The 26,354-nt window shown below is 35.8% G+C and overlaps 2 protein-coding genes across 5 annotated transcripts in view; both read right to left on the reverse strand.

The window, feature by feature from the left end:
• The window catches only part of LOC127844417 (ecdysone-induced protein 78C-like), a 120,319-nt gene extending 107,683 nt beyond the window's left edge, over nt 1–12,636 (reverse strand). For all 3 annotated transcript variants that reach the window (XR_008032721.1, XR_008032720.1, XM_052374591.1), the window contains exon 1: nt 11,842–12,636. Coding sequence is in view for 1 of the 3 variants with exons in the window: in XM_052374591.1 (XP_052230551.1) it covers nt 11,842–12,121 (280 nt within the window). In the remaining 2 variants the exon portion in view is untranslated. The remainder of the gene's footprint in view (nt 1–11,841) is intronic.
• An 849-nt stretch (nt 12,637–13,485) lies between these two features.
• The window catches only part of LOC127844312 (leucine-rich repeat and IQ domain-containing protein 1-like), a 49,791-nt gene continuing 36,922 nt past the window's right edge, over nt 13,486–26,354 (reverse strand). For both annotated transcript variants that reach the window (XM_052374427.1, XM_052374424.1), the window contains exons 26-33: nt 26,035–26,087; nt 25,517–25,738; nt 22,490–22,584; nt 20,297–20,404; nt 18,013–18,145; nt 17,096–17,174; nt 16,364–16,448; nt 13,486–15,126 (exon numbers count right to left, since the gene is read on the reverse strand). In XM_052374427.1, coding sequence (XP_052230387.1) covers nt 14,990–15,126; nt 16,364–16,448; nt 17,096–17,174; nt 18,013–18,145; nt 20,297–20,404; nt 22,490–22,584; nt 25,517–25,738; nt 26,035–26,087 — 912 coding nt within the window. In that variant the 3' untranslated portion in view covers nt 13,486–14,989. The remainder of the gene's footprint in view (nt 15,127–16,363; nt 16,449–17,095; nt 17,175–18,012; nt 18,146–20,296; nt 20,405–22,489; nt 22,585–25,516; nt 25,739–26,034; nt 26,088–26,354) is intronic.

Raw genomic sequence — 26,354 nt, forward strand, 5'->3', positions numbered from 1 at the left:
AATTCAATTGGGAATTTTTAGGTCCCATATGGGAAAATATACTCTTTTTTTTATTGGGAATGGGGCCTGCCCAAAATTAGATTTTATTATGCTGTTCTGGATTAAACGTAAAACAGAATAGACCAGTTTTACAATACTAACCCTGTAACTATTTATAGATATCATGTGACACTTGAATTTCAGAACAATTAAAGGCTGAACATGATATAATTCATTTCATATGGTAAGCAAATTAATGATGGGGAATATCAATTATTTTAAAGCAGTTGATTGTTATTGATTATATAGGGGATGGTTATTACATCATTATATTATGTGCTTGGTCAATAAATTGCTAAGTAATTATAAAATTAACATTTTAACACCAAAATAATAATTCAACAACATAATATTTAGTAATATTAGTGAGTATTTATTGTATTTCATTATAAACAAGAGATGTGTTTGTCAGAAACACAATGCCCCCTTCTGCGCCGCTTTGAAGCCATACATTTGACCTTTGACCTTTAAGGTTGACCTTGACCTTTCACCACTCAAAATGAGCAGCTCAACGAGAAGTAAGTAAGAGATTAAATGGAGAAATGATTTTTTTTTTTTTACCTTTGACCTTGAAGGATGACCTTGAGCTTGACTTTTTACCACTCAAAATGAGCAGCTCCATCAGATACACATGCATGGTAAATATCAAGTTGGTATGTTCAATATTGCAAAAGTTATCAAACTTTAATCAATGTTTAAGTTTTGGGACAGAATGACAGACAGACAGGACAAAAACAATAAACCCCCGATCTATCAATCCAGGGTCATAAAAAGTACCAGTAACCAATAAAGATCAGAGTAAAGGTGGTCTGAAGATTAAAGGGTGACAATAGCTCAAAACAAAGATAGAAATTAGCCACAAATACAATATAAAGTATTATTCTATATGATATCCAATAAATTCATCCAATCGGCATTCTTCATATGTACCACGTGACCGTCCAATATATTCCGGTATTGGATCCAAAAAGTCTGTATTTTTTCCATATTGGACAGTTGAGTACAAGTGCACTAAGCAATTGTTTTATAACGATAAAAGCCGTTACCGAGAAAAAGTATCCGAATGTACTATAATTGACTCACACGGGCGCTTGTCTTGAAAATAGCATAGATGCAATTAAAGCATTATAAAATCAAAATTAAAATGAAACAATGAGCTGAAGAAAGGGATATAGAATAAAAAGCTTATTAGACGTTAAAACTGTAATATAAACATGATATATTTGGATTCGCACACAGTTTGAAGTCATATTGGACGAGCCGTTAATATGACGTCAAACTGTGTGCTCGTCCAAATATATCTCCGTATTGTACAGTGAAACGTCTAATAACCTATAATTATACAACTATCAATATCAAAGGTATGGGTGTGTTGGCGTGTGTTAGTTTTCATGAACTATGTAAGGTGTGAGAGATGTATTGAATCAACCATAAGACAAAGCACTATAAAAAGTGAAGTACATGACACTATTTAAATGATGTGATAATTTTATTTTACAATGAGTTTTTTTAACAGTGAATGACAATATTGAAAAGTTATTACATACACGTGAAAAACGAGCTATCTAATATAAGCAACAGTTGAGTATTTGGCATTTATAAAATTACTGCAAGAAATGACTACTACTACCTCGAGAAGACATGGAGGTATTATAAATTGTGTTTAATGAATGACAGACATCTGCCACCTGTGGTTTATGACGCCATGATTTTATTTAGTATTTATCGGCACAGTTTCTGATTATAAAAAGATAATGGGTTTGTGCTCAACACATTGGCAATTTAACCACAGATCTATCAGTAAACAAGATAATTGATAAATCTTTGATTAATCACCGCAATTAAAAATGCTCAACCGAATAGTGTCAGAATTTGTGCAAACAATTGAATAAAAACAAAAACTTTAATCATGAAAATTTATTTCATCTATTGACACTTAAAATGGTATGTATATATTGGCTACTAATTCTGAAAATGTCATCTTATGTTAACGATATTGTTACATCACCGAATATTCAAAAGCGTGAAGGGTTGAAATCAGATACGGTGTTGCTTTGCACTTACAGAAAATTGTCATCACGTTCAGCCTCTCTCTGGAGTTCTGCTAGTCATGGGAATTTGCACTCTTATCAAATTTTGCTTATTGTGATAAGGGTCTAGTATTATTTATCAAGAACCATTCCTGTGTTTATGTTATAGAAATTATATATATATATATGTTTAATTGGTCATTACATTTAATTATATTTGGAGTTCAATTAACATCCAATTAATTGTTGTAATTACTCTTAGTTTTCACATATTAAAATTTGTATCACAAAATTAAGATACTAAACAAATTAGAAGACACAATATACTAAATGCATGGTATATGTTCCCATATTCCTGGGCATAACCTCACCTATGCAAAAATGTGCAACAGTGTGCTTGTGAATACCACACTATTTGTATAAATTACTTAAGGATAATTTTGCAATTAATTTAAAATAATTCCATTCAGTTTGATTTTGTTTGACAGAAAGATAGTTTGATTTTGTTTTTCAGACAGATATTTTAAGATTTATTTTTAGAGCTAAGAGAACAAGGATTAGCACTTAAAGGGACCGTCAACGGCACTTGAAGAAAAAAGAAAAGTTCTAAAATACCGTATTTTTTACAATTGTGAGTTTATATAAATTAAAATATCACAACTGCTACTTTAATAAATATACATTACTTGAAAAAAGTTGTTAAGTTTTCATATTTTCAGTTTATTGGGTAATATATTTTACTGGGTACAGGTACCAGGTAACTACCAGTTAACCATAAATAACACAAGTACCTTACATGTCCTTATTGACGCGCACTGCGCATGTTTCTTCAAGACCACTGCGCGTTAAATTCGAACCACTATTACCTATTCCTCAAATTTGAACAGTGTAACATTTTCATTACCTGCCCCTCACAACATTGTTTAATTCAATCGTATGACCATCTACATCACAATGTCCAATTTAACACAAATCGGCTGTGGATCCAATTTTATTTTTCATTGACTTAAATATTTCCCCATTAAGTGAGGTCACGCTCACCATAAAATTCAGTTTGACCCGGAATTTCTCACCTTCACTGTGTCTAGTTGATAAGTATTTATAGTGTGACAAACAAAACACCCGAAGGCTAAATACCATACAGTTAGCGTTATCGGTGTAAAGCCCATGTGCCACCCATGACAAGGTCCTTTCACTGCTGCCTAGCGCCAGAGTTACATGCAGTCGTCAAGGAATATACATCAACAAAATATATAATCAACTAGAAATGGTGTGGCAGAGGCCGACGCGTATCCCCACGCCGCATTTTTGACACAGGGGCGCCCCAGGGTTGGTAATGGGGCCATGCATAGTTGAGATTTACCAATTGTCATAAGAGATGTTCAGTATAAATTTGAAGTAATTCAATGTACAAATGAAGAAGTTAATGTAAAATAACCTAAAAAATGAGTGAAAATCTAGACTATACCCTAATTTCTCCTCCTCATCCTGCTCTCCTAACAAATCTAATAATGAATCAACTTCACGTAGTCAATTATGTACATGTCATCCTAATTGGAATGACTTATGAGATGACTGAACATGCTCTCTTATAGCCAATCTTCTTGCTTCTGTTTTGGAAAAGTTATGTTTTGAGGTTAAATGGTTGACTAAATAGTAGCGTCTCAGAAATTTTCTATCGCAATCTTGTACACAACAATGAATATGTTGAATTTCATGTCTGTCTTTGATGTGCCTGTTCAAAGTCCATCTTGCTTTAAATTGTTTCACACATTTTTCCCCCTTGAACACTTTGACAGATTTTCAGTAATGAGTCTAAAATTGTAATTGCACAAATTGAAAGTTTCAGCCCTTTTATAGATTCTTGAGGCTATATTCCATGAGTTTTTCATGTTTTTTATGCTTGACTACATTATATCTCTTCTCTCATATACAGGTGTCCCTTCTTTGCGCCAATATTTTATAATCCTATTAGATTGAGCTAAACCATTTCACAGATGAGTTAACACAAACAATTGAATACTAAATACATCTCTGCGCCACTACTGTTTAACTCTGTGTGTGTTTCAGAGTTTATTTGCAGGTCCTACTGGCCTCTTCACGAGGTTACTGTAGCCCGACCTGCCCCTGTGACCTCTCAGGGGAAAAAGATTAATTTTAGAGCCAAAGTAGGTCAAATTTACCCCGGCTTCCCGGGTATTCGCCAAATACTTTAATTTTTAAGAGAGTTCCGTGCACGTTGGCCAATGAGACCTTAATGTGCTATCTACCTTAAGGTGGTGATGAGGTGCGGATCCCGCCCAGTGTTTAACTCTATGCCCCACTTTGATTTATTTATTTTTTTATATCATTTGGCAGGTTATTTACTCACCTCCCTTTAAAGCTTATTACTTCCCTTCGATTTGTTTTTTTTACCTTTGACCTTGAAGGATGACCTTGACCTTAACCTTTAACCACTCAAAATGTGCAGCTCCATGAGATACACATGCATGCCAAATATCAAGTTGCTATCATCAATATTGCAAAAGTTATGGCCAATGCGCCATACCGGGGGGCATAAAAATAAGTGAAAATCCCTGCCCCAACACCCATTACTTTTGACCCAGGGGTCAGCTCAAAATTCGTCACTGTCACCGTCGCACATATGCTCATAGCTACCATGTATGTAAGTTTCAAGGTTCTAGTGCTAATAGTGTAGGAGGAGCAGGTGGCCAGGACGGACGGACGGACAGACGCACATCAATACAATATCCCCACTTTTTCTCCGTAAAACGTGGGGATAATAATGAACAATGTAAATGGTAATGGCTTAACAGAAACAGCTTACTTGCTCCGTTTTGCTTTAAAATGAAATGCATAATTATCGTACGCGATCACCATCTTCAAGTTTTTATACTACGCACTTAAACAGTTCAGACTATGATAGCGCTGGTCATTAGACCAATATCATTTGTTTGTCTGCAATGAAAGAAGAAATAAAACAAGTCTATATCTCTTTGATTTATCACTCACCTGTGCTGACGAAAATAATTATTATTATCCCCACGTTTTTGGGAGAAAAAGTGGGGATATTGTGGTGATGTGCGTCTCTCCGTCCGTCCGGCCACCTGCTCCTCCTACACTATTAGCACTAGAACCTTGAAACTTACATACATGGTAGCTATGAGCATATGTGCGACGGTGACAGTGACGGAATTTTGATCTGACCCCTGGGTCAAAAGTTATGGGGGGCGGGGCGGGGCCGGGTCAGAGATTTTCACTCATTTTTTTATGTTATTTTATATTAACTTCTTCATTTCTGCACCGATTTACTTCAAATTGATACTGAGCCTCTCTGATGACAATACGGTCAATCTCAACTATGCATGGCCCCATTACCAACCCTGGGGCGCCCCAGCCACATAGGCCAGGCCCACCAAAAATTGCCTTTTACTACAATTTCTTCATTTCTACACCGATTCCTTTCAAATTGATACTGAACCTCTCTTATGATAATACGGCAGTCAATCTCAGCTATGCATGGCCCCATTACCAACCCTAAGGCACCCCGCCCACATAGGCCACGCCCACATAGGCCACGCCCACCCAAAATTGCCTTTTACTATAATTTCTTCATTTCTACACCGATTCACTTCAAATTGATACTGAACCTCTCTTATGACAATACCATCAATCACAGCTATGCATGGCCCAATTACCAACCCTGGGGCGCCCCGCCAACATAGGCCACGCCCACCCAAAATTGCCTTGTACTACAATTTCTTCATTTCTACACCGATTCACTTCAAATTGATTCTGAACCTCTCTTATGACAATGCAGTTAATCTCAACTATGCATGGCCCCATTACCAACCCTGGGGCGCCCCGCCCACATAGGCCACGCCCACCCAAAATTGTCTATTACTATAATTTCTTCATTTCTACACCGATTCACTTCAAATTGATACTGAACCTCTTTAATGACAATACAGTCAATCTCAACTATGCATGGCACCATTACCAACCCTGTGGCGCCCCGCCAACATAGGCCACGCCCACCCAAAATTGCCTTTTACTATAATTTCTTCACTTCTACACCGATTTACTTCAAATTGATACAGAACATCTCTTACGACAATATGGTCAATCTCAACTATCTATGGCCCCATTACCAACCCTGGGGCGCCCCGCCCATAATAGGCCACACCCACCCAAAATTGCCTTTAACTATAATTTCTTCATTTCTACACCGATTCACTTTTAATTGATAATGAACTTCTCTTATGACAAGAGGGTCAAAGGGTTAAGGCAAATTATGCAAATGTTATGGTCCGCTGACTTCTTGTAATCATCTGCAACCTTTTATGGCAATCATTGGCTTGTAAAACACAGGTGTGACATGTCACCAAACTAAGGCAAGTTGATTTACTTTTTGTATAAAATGCATCTGTCCGAAAATAAGTCATCAAAATTTTGTGAAAATTTAGTCACACAAAAATAACAAATAATGCTTATATAACAGGGTCTGATAACTTGCATAATTATGGTAGATGCAGTGTACATCACTGTATATATTATATCAGTGTATAAATATAACTAAATATTCAGTCTTCATGTACAATTGCATCTGGCGTGGATATTGCAATAGAATCTTTAATATTATCAATAAATACTCTTCTAAGTAATTTTCATGTTAGCTCAATATTCAAGAATGTTTATATCGTGTTGATCATTATCATTATCTGTTGTACATAATTGTTAAGGAAAACAACGATCAACATTGATGTTTTATTTCAGTCATGTGCTTTGTTTTAATCCATGTACTGGGTAATTTTTAACTCTTTCAGTGCTGGAACCGAATTTTGAAGGCCTTTGCAAACAGTTTGGATCCAGATGAGAAGCCACAGAACGTGGCGTCTCATCAGGATCCAAACTGTTTGCTATTCTGATAGTATTCTTTGAAAAAAGTCGAAGAAAATGCTAATTTTAGAAATTCAGCAGACAACATTTTAGCAGACGACAAATTTCCCAGCATGCAAAGAGTTAAGCAGGGCCCAAGTGACAGCTTCATGTACAAACATGAGGTCACATTTCCTTACCATAGATGTTCCAGTATTCGGGAAAATGGCAAGTGCAAGCTTTTTTTTAAATAATAGTCTTTAAATGAATTCTATTTTAGTGCATTTAAAAAGCTACAAAATTTCTTTCTATTCCTACTTAAATTTAATTAAATGAAGTTTGTTAAATAAGTGTGTCGAAAAGAGCTTAGCATTCCATTATTGGCAATGTGACTGTATTTGTAGCCATTTTTGCCTAGATGTTATATTCATCTTAAAAAAGAAACCAATAAAATAAGAGCCAATATATGTCATTAAACTTATATATTTTTAGATAGAATTATTACACACCATTTCTTTTAGAATCAAGAGATGTGTTTGTCAGAAACACAATGCCCCCTGCGCCGCTTTGAAGCCATATACTTGACCTTTGACAAGGATGACCTTGACCTTTCACCACTCAAAATGTGCAGCTCCATGAGATACACATGCATGCCAAATATCAAGTTGCTATCTTCAATATTGCAAAATTTATGGGCAATGTCAAAGTTTTCGGACGGGCGGACAGACTGACTGACTGACGGACAGACAGACAGACGGATGGACTGACAGTTCAACTGCTATATGCCACCCTACCGGGGGCATAAAAAAGTTCAGTTAAAAGGCAACTTTTCACTACATTTCTTCAGGAAGTTCTGACATGTTTTGTATTTACTGTCAACACTGTCACTTTACTCAACAATAATTAATTGACCAGTATGACTTTAAAACTGGTTAAATAACTTACGATTAGCAAAGAAATTATTAAAATCTTCTAGACTGCCGCTGAAAATTGGCATGGAGGCATGCCCCGGATTGGTTGTCGAGGAAGCCTCATTATACTCTACATCTTCTCCACTAGCAGATTTTGGAGGGAACAGCACGGAGCTATAAATACCCTGCCAGTGATCAGACGTGGCCTCAACCTGGGGTACTAGTGCCAAGTCAGGATTGCAGAAAGGGAAACTTGCTCGGCGTGAGGCCGTCAAACATGTCTGGGACTGGGCTGGCCCTTCGGTTACTTTATACCAAGTCTTTGAACACTCCATACCACCTTTTTTTTTTTACTTCTAACGCATTATACTATCTATGTTAAATGACCACAAGCTTAAAAAGCATATGTCAATAAAAAAAACACTTCTGTTCTGAGCTGTTTGTCTGTGCATCCAGTGAGTTCTTCAAGCTCACTTTGAGACAAATGCAAGCATGAATATTATTAGCTTGCCGTCAGTAGGTTATAAAGCTGGGTGCTGTAATTAGAAAAGATGCAACCATATAGGCCTGAGAAATGTGGACGCAGTATTTTCTGTCCTCTTGAATATAATTTTATGATGACTGAAATACCAAACATTTGAGTCATCAACAAAAGTTGTACTTCAATCATTATTTCTGAAGAGAACAACTGTATTTGTGTGAGCAATTTTTTTTGTTGAACATGTAAATTTTGTACAACGGACGTTTCGGTATTAAAAACATTTGCTTTAAACAAAAATGGAGTCTTTAAAATTTGAACTGTTTCTCCATTGAGTAATAATTACATTTTCCATTTGCTACTGTTGAAACTTAAGTTCTCATTTCACACTTCCTTCTGCTACAGGTTGGAACTCAAGTTCTCATTTCACACTTCCTTTGCCACTACAGTTCAAAAGTCTTTATTCAAATTCGTTAAATCCAATGTCTAACTTGATAATGTACTTTCTTGCATGGAATATTATATCAGTATTACATTTAATATATAAGTTTAAATCCACACAAATTAAATAACATCCCAAAATGAAATAAAAAACACAGATCAACATACACTCAACATTTACGAAATATTTCTGAGCCAGTACCAAGACTACTATGGGCATAAAGAGATGATCTCATAGTATACAAACTGCACTCAATAACTTATACTGCCATGAAATATTTGGCCATTTTTTGTACCAAGTGAACTCTGGACAAAGTCCCTCTGGCTATTCAGTGACTGTCAAATAAGTGTGACCATTAATAGTGCATTTAGGTCTGTCAGTGTATTGGTTTATAGACAGTTGCAACACAGTTAAGTCCTGTTATCCTGCCCTAGGGCATTTGCTGTACTTGAAATAGAATTGCAACTGGTGGGGTAATAAACTGGTGAATCAAAGGGTGATTTTATCTTAATTATTTCATAATTTTGAGCCTGGTTAGGTGCAAATTGCTGTTGATTTCCATGTAATTTCAATTTGACAGACATTACAAAAATTGACTTAAAAAGACTATTATTACATGTCATTTATTGGGTGAACGACACATCATACTTACAAAATTAAAGCGCTGTTTTCAATAAAAAAAATATAAAATTGTGTTATAAAATAATACGTTATTCAATACATTATTAATCTGACATAATTTTTGGGGAAATGACCGCATTAAAGTAGAGATAGCTTGCATTAAGTGAAAGTCCTCAAATTGGAAAGTTATTTTGAAACTCTACTTGCCCTTCTTGAAGATAGATTGTCAAAATTTTTAATTAATTTATTGATGCATAACAAACACATGCATTACAAGATTCAGTTAAGCAAAAGATTGATTGTATAATATCAAACCATAATTTATTCAATAAGTTTAAGTAGTAAATGAAAAACATTGTTACAAATCAAATTAAAAATACTGTTTTGTTTATCTGATCATCTGTTCTGATAATTATGTAAAATAAGTTACACCTTGAAATTTAAATGAAAATACTTCATAAAAAATACTTTTACAATCTTCAAAGATTCTGCATAGAAAAGCTTTTCCATATTGTTTTGATCATGAAGATACAGTGTTACATGAGCCACTGTCACTATGTTATTATAGTTCATAATGACATTTTAATTCTGCATTATATTGACATTTTATTCTGCATTCGAATGATATTTGTATTCTGCAACCAGTAATTTCTGTACGAGGTTTGAAAAAGTTATTCATGGGATTCTATATTTTATGCATGCATATTAAAACTATTTGCTTTCTGATTTTTGGACAATTATTTAAAATCTTATATTTTTAAAACAATGACAAACAGAATGCAGTTTGATTGGCAACTAACCAATCCTTAACAATTGAAAAACTTAACCAGTTTTAAAATAATTTTTACTTTTTGATATTTACGATCTGTCTTGCCAAGATAGCTTACCATTGGAATTATTGGATCCAGTGGACTTGCATGCATGTGCCTAAAGCTTCATTCCAGATTAGCCTGTGTATTTAGCACAGGCCGATGTGGGACAATACTTTCTGTTCAGGTTTTATGCTGTTTGCTGCTCATCAGTAACTAAGGTTTGGAAATGAAGCCTTTTAAACTTTAAATTAAATGTAACTTTCGGAGCGATTACAAATGCGTCAAAATACGTATTTAAGTGGTAAAGGGTAAAGAGCATGGCCTTCATTGACAACAATTTACTGCACTTTGCTGTAGTGCAAGATTGATATTGTACACATTTAATACCTATGAAATATATTGTTTTCTGTAATTATCTCTGGATATTGAGCTGCTTTAGCGTCTGACAGTATCTAGCATCACCAAAATGGATACTTGGTGAACTCTTTAAAATAAAGAGTTACTGTATGGTCATTCAGGATTTAATCAGGGAATATAACAGTGTTGTTTTTTTCTTTCAAGTTAAGGGCCGATATACGGCCCCATTTCCAAAGGAAAAAGTATATTTTCCAAATGATACGCGAAATTCACAAGAAATATATACATGTACTGTCCTAAAAAAATAAAAACAATAATTTGGTATCTTGTTTAATCTATTTTACCTTACCACATCTAGCATATGACATCTGGCTATTGCTATATCACCCCCGGAAACCGATATATATCCTGTGAAAAGTTGGATGTGCTAGGAAAAGTTGCCGATAGATTTTGCTGAATTTCGGTAGGGTAAGTAAATCAAGGTCTATAATTGTTTAAAGGCATTTTTGAATTAAAATATAGTTTGGTATATGCAAAGGAGGTATTACCATGTATGTTACTAAAATCCTGGTTACTATTATTCAGGATTAATTGAAATATAGCTATTTAAAGTCGACGATGCAGGGATTTGTCCCATATTTAGCACTTAATTTACAAATTTCTTCAAAGGTATGCCAGTGAAAAAGTTTTTGCACCAACAATTGCACCAAACTGCACCAGGTCATATCATTTTAACATCTACATATTGAATGTAAAGTCAAATTTTTCCATCGATACAATTTTTTTTAAGAAACCCTGGCGGATATGTTACTCGGGAACATTGGTTGATATAATGGTCGGGTCAAAATTTGTGTGCGTATGGAAAAGCCTTGTCCATATACAAATGCATACAAAATATGAAGGTTATATCTCAAGGGACATAGAAGTTATGAGCATTTTTCAAAACCTAAACGCAGATTTTGAAACCTAAACGCAGACCTTTAGTTCAAGGTCAAGGTCACAGGGGTCAAAATTTTTGTGCATATGGAAAGGCCTTATCCATATACACATGCATACCAAATATGAAGGTTATATCTTAAGGGACAAAGAAGTTATGAGCATTTTTCGAAACCTAATCACAGATTTCGAAACCTAAACGTGGACCCTAAGTTCAACCTCAAGGTCACTGGGGTCAAAAAATAAAAAAAAACATCAGGAATAATGAAATGTACATTAAGATGTAAATTTAAGAGTTTGATACCTACTTAAATTGAAAGAACATGGCATGCATTACCTGTTTTTATTTTTGGTTTGACATCATTTGGTTTTGACGAGGTAGATTCTAAAACTGGCTTGGGTATTGAAACTGGTATGACCATATGACTGGCACTGGACATGGGAGTTATCTCTGTCAGGTCCGCGCATGACGTCGTGCTTGTACACCCACCATAGTTGTCAGAGAGTACTGACATTCTGCCAGGTGTGATCGCATCAGCTGTCAGTTTTTGAACAAAATCCGGTAGGTTATCCATTGACATGCCGAAAAAGTCGGTTAAACCATACATATCCCCCATCTTTCACACCCTGCTAGTGAAATTGACGCCCGATGAAAAACGAAAATTCACAATAACTTTGATCATTACTAACATGGTTTTATCCGAACATTGTGCAACTTGTAATAACACATTTCTGCTTTGAAAAGAACTATATTATACTATAGTGAGCATAACAGTGCATTCTCACGCATTTCCAATAAATGATTGCGTCTCTTTTTTATAATGCACATCTTGATTAACGCGTTTTATGACTCTTTAAAATACTCCATTTACACTCAATGTTTTCAGTGATTAACCGTAACCCAAATAGCTGTGTTGTACACGATCGATTCCTTAATATAAAACTTGATACGAAAGAAATGCGAACGATCTATCATCTAGATGTGTTTAACAGAGTTTTAAATATTTCGAATGTCTGTGCTGCGGCACTCCATACGTATAAATGCTTTGTACACGACAGAAAACACTTAAACGCCTGTTACACATAATGTGAAATAATTTCATTCCATAATTGAATACGTAAGGTACATTACGATTACCAGGTCAGTGACATTGCTTGTGAAACATGTACGCGTAATTCACATTATGTCGTCTTTCCTCTACCATTTAGCCAGGCGTAGTTGTGTCCCTTGATTGGAAAATTACCAAAAATTACTTGGAAATCTTGATCATCATGAAGCATTCGCCTTTGGTACTAACTGCAAGAGTTGAAAAATTGCAGCTTTGTTTACATACAAATGCGTAAAATGTATAGTTTTGTTATTGATGCAGTCAGTCTTGTCAAAATAATGAACTTAGAAGAAAATAAATACTAGAAAGACTAATTTATAAAAGAAGTTTTTACCAAAAATGAAGTCTGCTACAGCAATTATTACAACATTAATGAAATCTGATGCTAATATAAAGCAATTTATTAAACCTCAAGTGACTTTCCTATATAACATTTCCATCTATGCATAATTTACATATTCAATGTCATTGGAAGTAATAGATACTCTTGATAATGCTATACTTTTTATAATACCACACACTTGCCTAAAAGTAACGAAAAAGGTTTTAACAAAATTCTGTTTAAGCTAACAATTAATTGCTGCTTATTAATATATATATATAAATCAATTCTGATGATCACTTGATGCATATAAACTATGCATATGTGAATTATTTTTTTATTTAAGAAAACCAAGCATCAATTTGATAGGGAAGTTCTTAAAGGACTATATGTTGTTAAATTTGTGATGTAAAATTCTTTTTCAAAGAACATCAACCGGCTATGTATAATAAGTTTGATAATTGCTAGATATCTTATCCAATATGATGGACTGTGAACGTTATTATCACTTTAAATACCACTTTCTTCATCAAGACAAAACAACAAAGTGTTAATTTGATAAATTAATTTAAATCACATAAGCTTTAAATAAATAACACAGAACTGAATCACATAAAGTAATACCCACCACATCAACCACATAACAACAAACCAGCACACTTATTTAAGCATCTATGATGCAAACAGATACATCATGCATTTGTTATAATTGAAAAATAAACACCAATAATATAAGCTTATTTAAATAAGATGCTTTCTAAGAAGAGTTGGAAACTTATTCATGACAATTAATTGCAATGATAAGTTATTAAATACTACAAATTGTATTAAGGTGATAGGAAAAATACAGTCAGTGCAACATTTTCCTGCATTTCCTAAGCATATACCATAATGTGATTGTTAAAATTTACAGGGACAAGTCTATGAACTTAAGAAAAACTGGCTTATATAATGCTGACTACTTGCCATTGTTGGGTATAGGGATCTTGAAAGTATTTTAAATGTATATTTGGGTCATGCTCATCCCAGCTTATCAGTGACGACACTTTTTGCTTTTCTGATATTTTCTCTTTAAAGAAAGTCTCTTCTTAGGAAAAAATCCAGTTTAGGCGGAAAGTGTTGTCCCTGATAAGCCTATGTCTACTCACAGAGCATGACTCATTTTGATTTTAACAATTAGATTAGTAAGATTCAAAATTGTCTGCAATCATGTAGAATTGTCCCCTGTAGACAAATCAACCTAATCAAATAGTTGCTCAATTGTCAACAATTATATGTCTTAATATTGATAATATAGTGAGATAAATGTAATTTCTTATTTTTGTGTTAGCCAATACAAATTGATAATTACTCTAATGTGCTTTTACACAATTGACAATATGTTTAACCTTCAGCATATCAATATTTTAAATCCCCATCTTTATAAGAATTCCCTATTAACCAGATTGTTCACATGGTCCAGGGAATTTCAATTTAAGAAGGGTTCCACTGAAAAAATAAGCATGTGTTACAGAATAAGCAGAATATATATGATAAATTAAATTAAATGTCCATTGCATCTACATTCAAGTTACAAGTCAACATTAAAATAATGTAGTCTTTTGTTTGATTTTTATGTGCACCAAACATCAACACTTATCACATCAAACAAATTACCATAATTTTTTTTAATTAAACCATCTGGCTCTTACACATCAAACATGTTGATGTTTAATTCAACAGGTACTAGGTTAGCGCATTCACTTTCAGTGATCCATTTTCATATTTGATAATACATTCTGAAAAATATATATTGTGAAAACAGATTAAAAGTTTTCTAGTTTTATGATATCAACGTCTTAAATATACTTAAATGGTGTTTTAAATGAAATATTGAGTTAAAAGGTTAAGTCTGTTCATCTAAAGATATTTGACATTTCATACTAATATTCGAATACACAGAAAATGTAACATTTTTATTATATATATTTTTTTTTTAAATAAAATTGAAGGTACACCAAGGGTTTATTTGATTCCACTGTATCTTTCATCAATGTTTGATTAACATTAACACATTATTTTGCACGCTTTTTTCCTCCTCCCCATCCAACGTCCTGGTTCACTTTTGGGTTCCTGAACGACATGCGCTCCTTCACATGTGGAACGGGGGCTGAGGACGGCTGTATGGGAGGCAACTTACTGGACCCTGTACCTGAAAACAGACAGTTATGTTATAAATTAAAGCCTTGTTCTGGGGAAACTGGGCTGAATGCATTTACATAACTGTCATCCCGGATTAGCCTGTGCAGTCTGCACAGACTACACAGGGCCAACACTTTCTGTTTGGACCAGATTATTCATTTAGAACAGATGTCTTTAAAACAAAAAATTCAATAATAGCCAACTGCAGTGTCATCCCTGATTAGCCTGTGCAGATGCACATGCATAAAGCCCAGTTTTCCCTAAACCAGACTTATTTTATTTCATTCCATATGGTGAATTAGTGGTGATTACCGGTGATGAAAACTTGACTATATTACTTAAGCTGGACTTAATAATACAGTTTTATCATATCTTTCTGGTATGGAGCCTATTTTCAAAGTTTTTATGAACTTAACCACTTTTACAAAAGGTGAATATACCTAATCACCTGTGTACAATTTCACAAATTAAAAAGGAAAAAAAAAAGATTAAAACATCATAAAAATGAGCAACATCAATACAATTTTTAAAATGATTTCTTACACTGCCAATCATAAAATAATATTACAATATTATTCACATTCCTCTGCAATACTTTTTCAAAAAAGGACTTTTTTTGGACATGTACATTTGTGGATTTCCAATTTTGAAAAAACAGGATTTGGTTGCTGATTTTTCGAAAAAAATTCTTATTTGTAGAACAGTTTACAGAAGATTAACAAAAATTTTCCTACAAATAATAATGACTTACAGTAATCCAATCTTACTTTGCAATGGTAAGCAATCTTGAAAGTGTGTTTACTCCACTGTTGAAGATCAGTGTTAAGGAACCATGTTTAAAACTTTCTAGCTCAGTAGCAAAGTTTAAATGGCTATATCTACCAGCAAAAACCAGAACAGCCTGCAAGTAAATCGCAGTCTGTTCAGGTTCTATGCTGTTTGCTGTTCATCTGTACCAAAATTTTGGAATTGAAGTCTTTCAAACTTGAATCTTGCAACAAGGTCTTAAATTTAATGTCATTTTCTAAAAGACTTTAAAGGAGTCAAAATGCGTATCTGAGTAACAAGTTAACTGAGAACTGCATGATGGGTAGAACTGCATGATGGGTAGAACTGCATGATGGGTAGAAATGCATGATGGGTAGAGCTGCATGATGCGTAGAACTGCATGATGGGTAGAACTGCATGATGGGTAGAGCTGCATGATGGGTAGAACTGCATGATGGGTAGAGGGACAAACCACGTACCAGAGCCGGCGGAGAGGCGTCTCTGTTTCTTCCCTGCAGTACTTGCGCTGTCCACTGACTGGAGCTCCAGGGACATAGGGCTGCTCTGGAGAGAGAAATTAAGAAAATTAGTATTCCCACAGGGTTAAATGCATGTGCGTAAAAACATGTCCCAGATTCGCCTATGCAGTCTAACCAGGCTAAACACTTTCCCTATGATATATTTGTTTTAAGAAAGTCTCTTTTTAACCAAATATCCAGTAGGCAGAATGTGAAAACCCTGATAAGTTTGTGCAGACTACACAAGAAAGTTTGGGAAAGCACATGCATTAAGCCGCACTTTCCTAGAGCAAACTAAAATATAAGCATTCCATCCATCAGTTGTTTCAGTTAGCGGATAGTTTACAAGTGTCACACTAGAGATGCTATGACGACCAATATAAAACTGTTATGCTGTTTAAAATCTTGTTATTTGTGATGCCAGTTTGCGTGAATTTGCATAAAATCACACATAATATGTATGGCAGAACATTCAAATTGATTAAAAAAAATCACGTTAGTTAATACTATTTTAACATGTTTAATAGATTAAAACAGTTTCAACACTTAAGAACATGAATTAAGACTTTATAACATTTAGTCACTGTAATTGATCATTTCTATGTATAAATAGATACATTTTACAAACATAACATAGAATGTCATGAAATAATTGACAAAAAAAGCTGACAATTTTTATATTTAAATTATTACCACCAACTGCACTCTTTTTCCACTCATAAGCTCTGGAAAGTTATGGTCAGTAGGCAAATACTTGGGGCCTTCAGAAAACCTGAAAAGATGAGCATCCCCAAAGGTATAAGACATCATTTGATGAAAAAATGTATTTAAGCCTGGCTCTAGAAAAAAGGTTTAATGCAAGTGTATTAAGTGTTGTCTCAGGGACAACTCTTTCTGCTTTTATGTTTTTGTTTTGTTGTTTACAGAAACGCACTTCTTAGAAATTATCTAGTTCAGGCAGAAAGAGAGGTCCCTAATTAGCCTGTGTAGACTGCACAGACTAAACTTGGACGACACTTTACGCATTTTCATTAAGCCCCATTTTTCCAGAACGAGTCACATTCAAATTTTCATCTATATAACTGACCAGCTGATGAACATACATAAAATCTTTCTCTTTTTCCAAAAAATGTTTTTTTAAGAATTTGAAGTCAATAAACATAATTATTCAGCCATGTGCTTTTATTTACCACTGAATTATGATTACATTTTCCAATTTTCATATAAATGCTGCATTCTAATAAAATTATCCGGCCACATTGCCTGTTTTTCCTACATTGTTGAAACCATTAGGTATGCAAAATAACTGAAAAGAAATTTTTTACAGCACTTCTTTTTCGTAAACAAGTGACCAAATGATGTCATTGTTTTGCTTGAATCTTAATATCATTGACTCAAATTTGTCAATTGAATCATTATTTTGCTTGAACATTTACAATATGATGTGCATCAGAGATGAAATTCATTTGCAAGGAATATCATAATTACGCCAAACGTTAACAATACGCTGTTCAACAAAGATTAAATTCTTCTCTTATTGCTATGCAATATTAAACACTTGCCAGTAAAGTTAATGAACTACTCTGAAACAATGCAGAATTCCCCCATACCCCTGATTGATGACGGAATCTGAGGTGGGTAGATCTCCGACCTGCGTGTGAAGCCACTCAAATGTGCGTGAGGCTCGCACATGAACCTCCTGATGTCTCTCTTGCTGTTGACGATTGATCTCATTCTGGCGGGCTGCAGTGAGACATTCCAATACAGTTATGGATGAAATTAATAAGCCTTGGTCTAGGAAAACTAGGCTTAATGCATGTGTGTAGTGTCATCCCAGATTAGCCTGTGAAGTATGCACAGGCTAATCTGGGATTACACTAACTGCCTAAACTTGATTTTATATTAAAATAGAATTCCTCCTAATCAAATTTATCATAAAAGCAGAAGCATCCTCTCTGATTAGCCTGTGGGGACTCAAATGGCTCATCAGAGATTACTTTACACACATGCATTAAGCCCAGTTTTCCCATACTTTATACAGATGCATTAAGCCCAGTTTTCCCATACTTTACACACATGCATTAAGCCCAGTTTTCCCATACTTTACACACGTGCATAAGGCCCAGTTTTCCCATACTTAAAACACATGCATTAAGCCCAGTTTTCCCATACTTAACACACATGCATTAAGCCCAGTTTTCCCATACTTTACACACATGCATAAGGCCCAGTTTTCCCATACTTTACACACATGCATAAGGCCCAGTTTTCCCATACTTTACACACATGCATAAGGCCCAGTTTTCCCATACTTAACACACATGCATAAGGCCCAGTTTTCCCATACTTTACACACATGCATAAGGCCCAGTTTTCCCATACTTTACACACATGCATAAGGCCCAGTTTTCCCATACTTTACACACATGCATAAGGCCCAGTTTTCCCATACTTTACACACATGCATAAGGCCCAGTTTTCCCATACTTTACACACATGCATAAGGCCCAGTTTTCCCATACTTTACACACATGCATAAGGCCCAGTTTTCCCATACTTTACACACATGCATAAGGCCCAGTTTTCCCATACTTTACACACATGCATAAGGCCCAGTTTTCCCATACTTTACACACATGCATAAGGCCCAGTTTTCCCATACTTTACACACATGCATTAAGCCCAGTTTTCCCATACTTAACACACATGCATTAAGCCCAGTTTTCCCATACTTTACACACATGCATAAGGCCCAGTTTTCCCATACTTAACACACATGCATAAGGCCCAGTTTTCCCATACTTTACACACATACATAAGGCCCAGTTTTCCCATACTTAACACACATGCATAAGACCCAGTTTTCCCATATTTTACACACATGCATAAGGCCCAGTTTTCCCATACTTTACACACATGCATAAGGCCCAGTTTTTCCCATACTTTACACACATGGCATAAGGCCCAGTTTTCCCATACTTTACACACATGCATAAGGCCCAGTTTTCCCATACTTTACACACATGCATAAGGCCCAGTTTTCCCATACTTTACACACATGCATAAGGCCCAGTTTTCCCATACTTTACACACATGCATAAGGCCCAGTTTTCCCATACTTTACACACATGCATTAAGCCCAGTTTTCCCATACTTTACACACATGCATTAAGCCCAGTTTTCCCAGAAGGAGGCTCAACAAATGTTAAATTTTGATAATTTAATTTGTTTTTAATGTATCTGATTTAAATTAATAATAACTTGTTTTTAATATGTAAGTTTACACTGATTAATTTTTGAGCCTGATTGTACAGAAGAGCTAAAACATCAATCAACACTCTCAAGTACATTTTCTGGGTAGAATCAGTGCTTATAACACTGTAACTAAGCTAAGTAGGGATTGAACCTCTGTCCCTCTGATATTTGGGTGGACAAAATATCCACTTAGCCAGTGTGAGTCAGTGCCATTAAGGAAATAAATAAGTAAATACTATCATTTTCTTTGTTCACATTTAATATTGAAAATGATCTACTGTAAATGCAGTATATTTTGCTGAATTACCCAAATAGTTCACTCTCATGGAGATTTTAGAAATGAAAAGAAACCCATTAATTGTATTGCTTATATTAGTTCCATTAAACCCTTTCCCACTTAGAGGTGAAGTGACAATGGCTATGTGCAAACAGCATAAAACCAGAACAGCCTGCAAGTAACTTGCAGTCTGTTCAGGTTTTATGCTGTTTGCTGCTCATCAGTATCTAAGGGTTGGAGATGAAGCCTTAAAAACTTGAATCTAGTAACAAAGGTCTTTAATTAAATTCAACTTTCTAAGGACTACAAATGCGTAAAAATATGTATCTAAGGGGTAAAGGGTTAAAAAGCTCAAGACCTACCCTGGAAATATTCCTTTCTTGGAAGGGTCTTCCTCTGAGGAATGGTGTGTGTTGGTGGGTGGGTGACCTCCTCCAGTTTGCGAAATAAGGCTAGACGCTGCTTTGGATCTGAAAATCAAGCATTCTATGGTCAATAGAAAATCACAATTAAAGAAAACAACAGATCTATGAAGGTTATGATACATTTTTTGCAATAAAAATGGTGTGTTAAGTGGTACATTTTCAATAAAAAACAGACATTTTAGTCCAGGCCCCCCTTCTAATATGGTATCATTCAGGGCCTGTTATTATCTCTTTGAAAAAGTTCAGATGTGGCTTCAGTGCCTAAGTGGTTCAATCACCAATGTCTTCTTTTATTTGAGCCACTTAATGCAAAAACAGGTTTAATGATGTTAGCAGCCAGCATAGCCTCAGACCAGCCTGCATACCTGCGCAGTCTGGTCAGTAGCTACCCGGTCATCTATTAAGTCAGGCAATGTATCACAGTCTCATTAACAGCCACCTGCGCAGTCTGGTCAGTAGCTACCCCGGTCATCTATTAAGTCAGGCAATGTTTCACAGTCTCATTAACAGCCACCTGCGCAGTCTGGTCAGTAGCTACCCGGTCATCTATTAAGTCAGGCAATGTTTCACAGTCTCATTAACAGCCACCTGCGCAGTCTGGTCAGTAGCTACCCGGTCATCTATTAAGTCAGGCAATGTTTCACAGTCTCATTAACAGCCACCTGCGCAGTCTGGTCAGTAGCTACCCGGTCATCTATTAAGTCAGGCAATGTTTCACAGTCTCATTAACAGCCACCTGCGCAGTCTGGTCAGTAGCTACCCAGTCATCTATTAAGTCAGGCAATGTTTCACAGTCTCATTAACAGCCACCTGCGCAGTCTGGTCAGTAGCTACCTGGTCATCTATTAAGTCAGGCAATGTTTCACAGTCTGGTCAGTAGCTACCCGGTCATCTATTAAGTCAGGCAATGTTTCACAGTCTCATTAACAGCCACCTGCGCAGTCTGGTCAGTAGCTACCTGGTCATCTATTAAGTCAGGCAATGTTTCACAGTCTCATTAACAGCCACCTGCAGTCTGGTCAGTAGCTACCCGGTCATCTATTAAGTCAGGCAATGTTTCACAGTCTCATTAACAGCCACCTGCGCAGTCTGGTAAGTAGCTACCCGGTCATCTATTAAGTCAGGCAATGTTTCACAGTCTCATTAACAGCCACCTGCGCAGTCTGGTCAGTAGCTACCCGGTCATCTATTAAGTCAGGCAATGTTTCACAGTCTCATTAACAGCCACCTGCACAGTCTGGTCAGTAGCTACCCGGCCATCTATTAAGTCAGGCAATGTTTCACAGTCTCATTAACAGCTACCTGGGCAGTCTGGTCAGTAGCTACCCGGTCATCTATTAAGTCAGGCAATGTTTCACAGTCTGGTCAGTAGCTACCCGGTCATCTATTAAGTCAGGCAATGTTTCACAGTCTGGTCAGTAGCTACCCGGTCATCTATTAAGTCAGGCAATGTTTCACAGTCTCATTAACAGCCACCTGCGCAGTCTGGTCAGTAGCTACCCGGTCATCTATTAAGTCAGGCAATGTTTCACAGTCTGGTCAGTAGCTACCCGGTCATCTATTAAGTCAGGCAATGTTTCACAGTCTCATTAACAGCGATCTGCGCAGTCTGGTCAGTAGCTACCCGGTCATCTATTAAGTCAGGCAATGTTTCACAGTCTGGTCAGTAGCTACCCGGTCATCTAATAAGTCAGGCAATGTTTCACAGTCTCATTAACAGCCACCTGCACAGTCTGGTCAGTAGCTACCCGGTCATCTATTAAGTCAGGCAATGTTTCACAGTCTCATTAACAGCCATTGTAGCTTCTGATCAGGCTGTGCAATGCTGATGTTGGTTTAAGACCCATTTTTGCATATCAGGGGCCATTACATATTCAAATATTGTTTGTAAATTAGTATATTTCTTATTTTTTTCAGGCATAGGGTTTAACCAGTTGTATAGACCAGAAAGTCATACAAAGTATGAAACACTGGTTGCTTTACAATTATCTTAGATGGTACTTTCTTCAACAACAAAAAAAGAAAACTAAATACGCTCAAATGCTGTAATACATGAATATTCCAAGAGTGCTCAGCATTAGCATGTCATTTTACGGAATAACCTTTTTGTTCAAGAGACCAAGCCTATACCAAGTTTTCCAATCTTTTTCCTCCGCTCAGCATTGTACTTCATTTTCTTGGCCCGCTGCATCATGAGATGGGCAGTGTTTGAATCCTTGAAACCCCTGCAACATTCATGGCAAAACAGGCGTGTTAATTTCTAGGTCTCGTTTTGTTCCACGGACAAATCATTGGGGTCTCTTTAACAAACAAACCAGGGAAAATCATAAGATTAGGACAATTTGTCTATTTTCAAAACAATGACTCCCTTACATAGCCAATTATTATGCCCCCCTTCGAAGAAGAGGGGGTATATTGCTTTGCTCATGTCGGTCTGTCCGTCGGTCTGTCCGTCCACCAGGTGGTTGTCAGACGATAACTCAAGAACGCTTGGGCCTAGGATCATGAAACTTCATAGGTACATTGATCATGACTCGCAGATAACCCCTATTGATTTTGAGGTCACTAGGTCAAAGGTCAAGGTCACGGTGACCCGAAATAGTAAAATGGTTTCCGAATGATAACTCAAGAACGCTAAGGCCTAGGATCATGAAACTTCATAGGTAGATTGATCATAACTCGCAGATGACCCCTATTGATTTTCAGGTCACTAGGTTAAAGGTCAAGGTCACAGTAACCTGAAATAGTAAAATGGTTTCCGGATGATAACTCAAGAACGCTTAGGCCTAGGATCATGAAACTTGATAGGTAGATTGATCATGACTCGCAGATGACGCCTATTGATTTTTTTAGTTTACATGAACAAAAAAGTTCAAGGAAATTACAGCTGAACTTCACATATAACTTTCATTTGAGGATTTCACATACGACTTTCATATGAGGATTTCACATAAAACTTTCATATAAGGATTTCACATATGACTTTCATATAAAGGTTTCACATATGACTTTCATGTGGGATTTCACATATAATTTTCATACGAGGATTTCACATAAGACTTTCATCTGAGGATTTCACATATAATTTTTATATGAGGATTTCACATATAATTTTCATGAGGATTTCACATATGACTTTCAGATATCCCTACTTCAACATGTAAGAATATTGATTTTTTTTATTATTTACTTGAATACTTATAAGAAACACAAATTGTTTATCAATTCAATGAGCCAAAACCAATTATTTATTCAATCAAATTAAATTGTATTACTTTTGACAAACAAGAGGGCAAAGATGGCCCTAGATGGTTCACCTATGTAGTTTGATGTAGCCAGTTTCAATCTCTGTAATGGACCACATCTATCCAAGGTGTGTGCTGCATGATTCCAGAATTCTTTTTTTAAGTTATTAAGCTTTCTAATTAACAAAGAAGCCCCTAACCCCAATTTTGAACACAGGGGCATATTACAGTATTGAATATTGACCAGTATTGATCCCAGGGGCATGATTTAACCATTTACCACTAAGATACGTATTTTAATGCATTTGTATTCCTTTAGAAAGTTATATTTAATTTAAGACCTTTCTTACTAGATAAAAGATTTAAGGCCTTATTTCTAACCCTTAGATACTGATGAGCAGCAAACAGAATAAAACCTGAACAAACTGCCAGTTACACGCAGGCTGTTCAGGTTTTATGCTGGTTTCAAAAGCCATTATCTATTTGCTTCTTATGGGGAAAGGGTTATGGGATCATCCTAAAGAACCAATATCTTGTGTTACATGCCAAACATCAAAGCTGTTCCATGTAACATGCCTCAAACCTAAACCCTGAACCATGAATTTTCATAGAATACGCTTTTTAATGTTTTCACTATATAGACATAAGGAAAACAAGTAACCAGACTGTGTTCCAATTTCACCCATGATTTGAATAAACTAGGCAAAGGATTGCCATCAATGTTGCATGCAAAATACATAACCTCTGAACCTGCAGTTTCTGGGCAGAAGATTGTTCAAATGTTCACTAAATGCAAAAACAGCCCACAACTAACTCCCGGGGTGGGGCTAATTTGAAGAAACTTAGTAGAGAACCACATATGATGTTACACATTAAATACTAAACCCACGGTCCTTGTTTTTTTACAGTATATTTTTGTATTAGGTATTTACTGTATAAGTCTAAGTAAATAATGTGCCCATATAAGTCCTGTGATCCATTATGTACTGACAGTTTTGACTCAAGGGAAATGAGTTGATTTTACAGGACCACTATATGTTGTTCCCTTATCATTAATCGCTTACCCTTGCCATTTCAGTTAAGATGGTTTTTAAAGTTTTAAATAAAAAAAATATTTATTTTAGGTCTGGTGAACTGTATATACAGAAGAACAGAACGATTGTAACAACTTTAAACAAGAGCTGTCTCCATAAGATGACATATGCCCCCGATAAATGCTTTGATCGAAGTTATGAGCATTTTTCGAAACCTAAACACAGATTTCGAAACCTTAATGCGGACCCTAAGTTCAAGGTCAAGGTCAAAGGGGTCAAAATTTGTGTGCATATGGAAAGGCCTTGTCCATGCATACCAAATATGAAGGTTACATCTGAAGCGATATAGAAGTTATGAGCATTTTTCAAAACCTAAATGCAAAGTGTGACTGACTAGACGGACAGATGGATAGTGCGATTACTATTAAAAATGCTAATTTATGTGTTGTTTAATTCAATTTGCCTAGCGGTTGAAGCGGAGTTATTAATTATTAAAAGCTGATACATAACAGAAAACGTACAACAGATTAAAGGCAGTCCCAAATGCTCACCATGTGTGTAATGTGTGCACAAACTATGCCTGTAGTTAGTTCAACAAGGGTCAACACTTTGAGTTAAACCAATATCGATATGTGTGAAAGGCTTGTTGGGACAAAAAAATCACTCCCCTTTTAATTCAAACAAATACTTCAAGAAAATCATATTTATATAATTTAGTTTCATTTCTATAGCAGCAATATTTTTTTACTAAGGTCCAACACAAAAAAGTGGGACAGACGGACAGAACAGGAGGACGGACAATCAAATCAATCATTTTGTTGCTCCCTTATTAAACGGGGGCATAAATAAAAAATGTTTTCATACATTCTTCCACTTACCATTCATCCGCAAGTTTCTCTTCTTTCCTGGACATGCCTGATCGGACAGTGAGTTCTGTGGACGCAACGCTGGACGGTGGCCGGTGAATCTTTCCTGTATCTGACATTGGCGACTCAGAATTGCGCCATGCTCTGCGGGGGTTGCTCGGCGGGCGTAGTTCACCCAGGGGTAGAGCCGGTATCCGGGTATTTCCCAAGGGCGGTTTTTTTAGCACTGGGTAGCTAGGTGACATTAAATAATGCATTTATAATGTATTTAATTAGTGGTATATTTATATTCCAGTGTTTAGAAGGTAAATACAAATATCACTTCTCTGTAGATAAAAAAAAGGTTGATGACATGAGCAAATTCTTGTATGAAATTACCTGATTTGCATAAAGCTACCTATGCTACCACACTCAACTACAAACCATTTTCACAACCCAATAAACTCGCAATTACAACTCTTCATTTATGATCGAAATACTGTATTTTGTAGCCTCTTTCAAAATGGTGTTATAAAGTCTAATTAACTTACTGATTAGGAACGTCAGGAGTAGCTGGTGGTTTCCATTCCATGTCTACAAGGTCCTACAACCATACAGACATATCTGTGTTAAATATTTACAAGAGATTCAACACACACCATTTTATCAGTCAATTTTAAAGGGCAAAACAGAACAATGTGTAGGAAAAAAGTGACTTTCACATCTCCATGGAATCATGATAGCTTAAAAAATGGGCAGGCTACGCGGAAGCAGTTTATCAGTGTTTAGTTCAGATACCTATATCAGTAATTGACCAAAACTCCACTCGAGTCAAAGATTGGGGCTCAATTGCCACATAAATTAACCTATT

This window comes from Dreissena polymorpha, chromosome 1 (assembly GCF_020536995.1).
Source record: "Dreissena polymorpha isolate Duluth1 chromosome 1, UMN_Dpol_1.0, whole genome shotgun sequence".
NCBI classification, from domain to species: Eukaryota; Metazoa; Mollusca; class Bivalvia; order Myida; family Dreissenidae; genus Dreissena; species Dreissena polymorpha.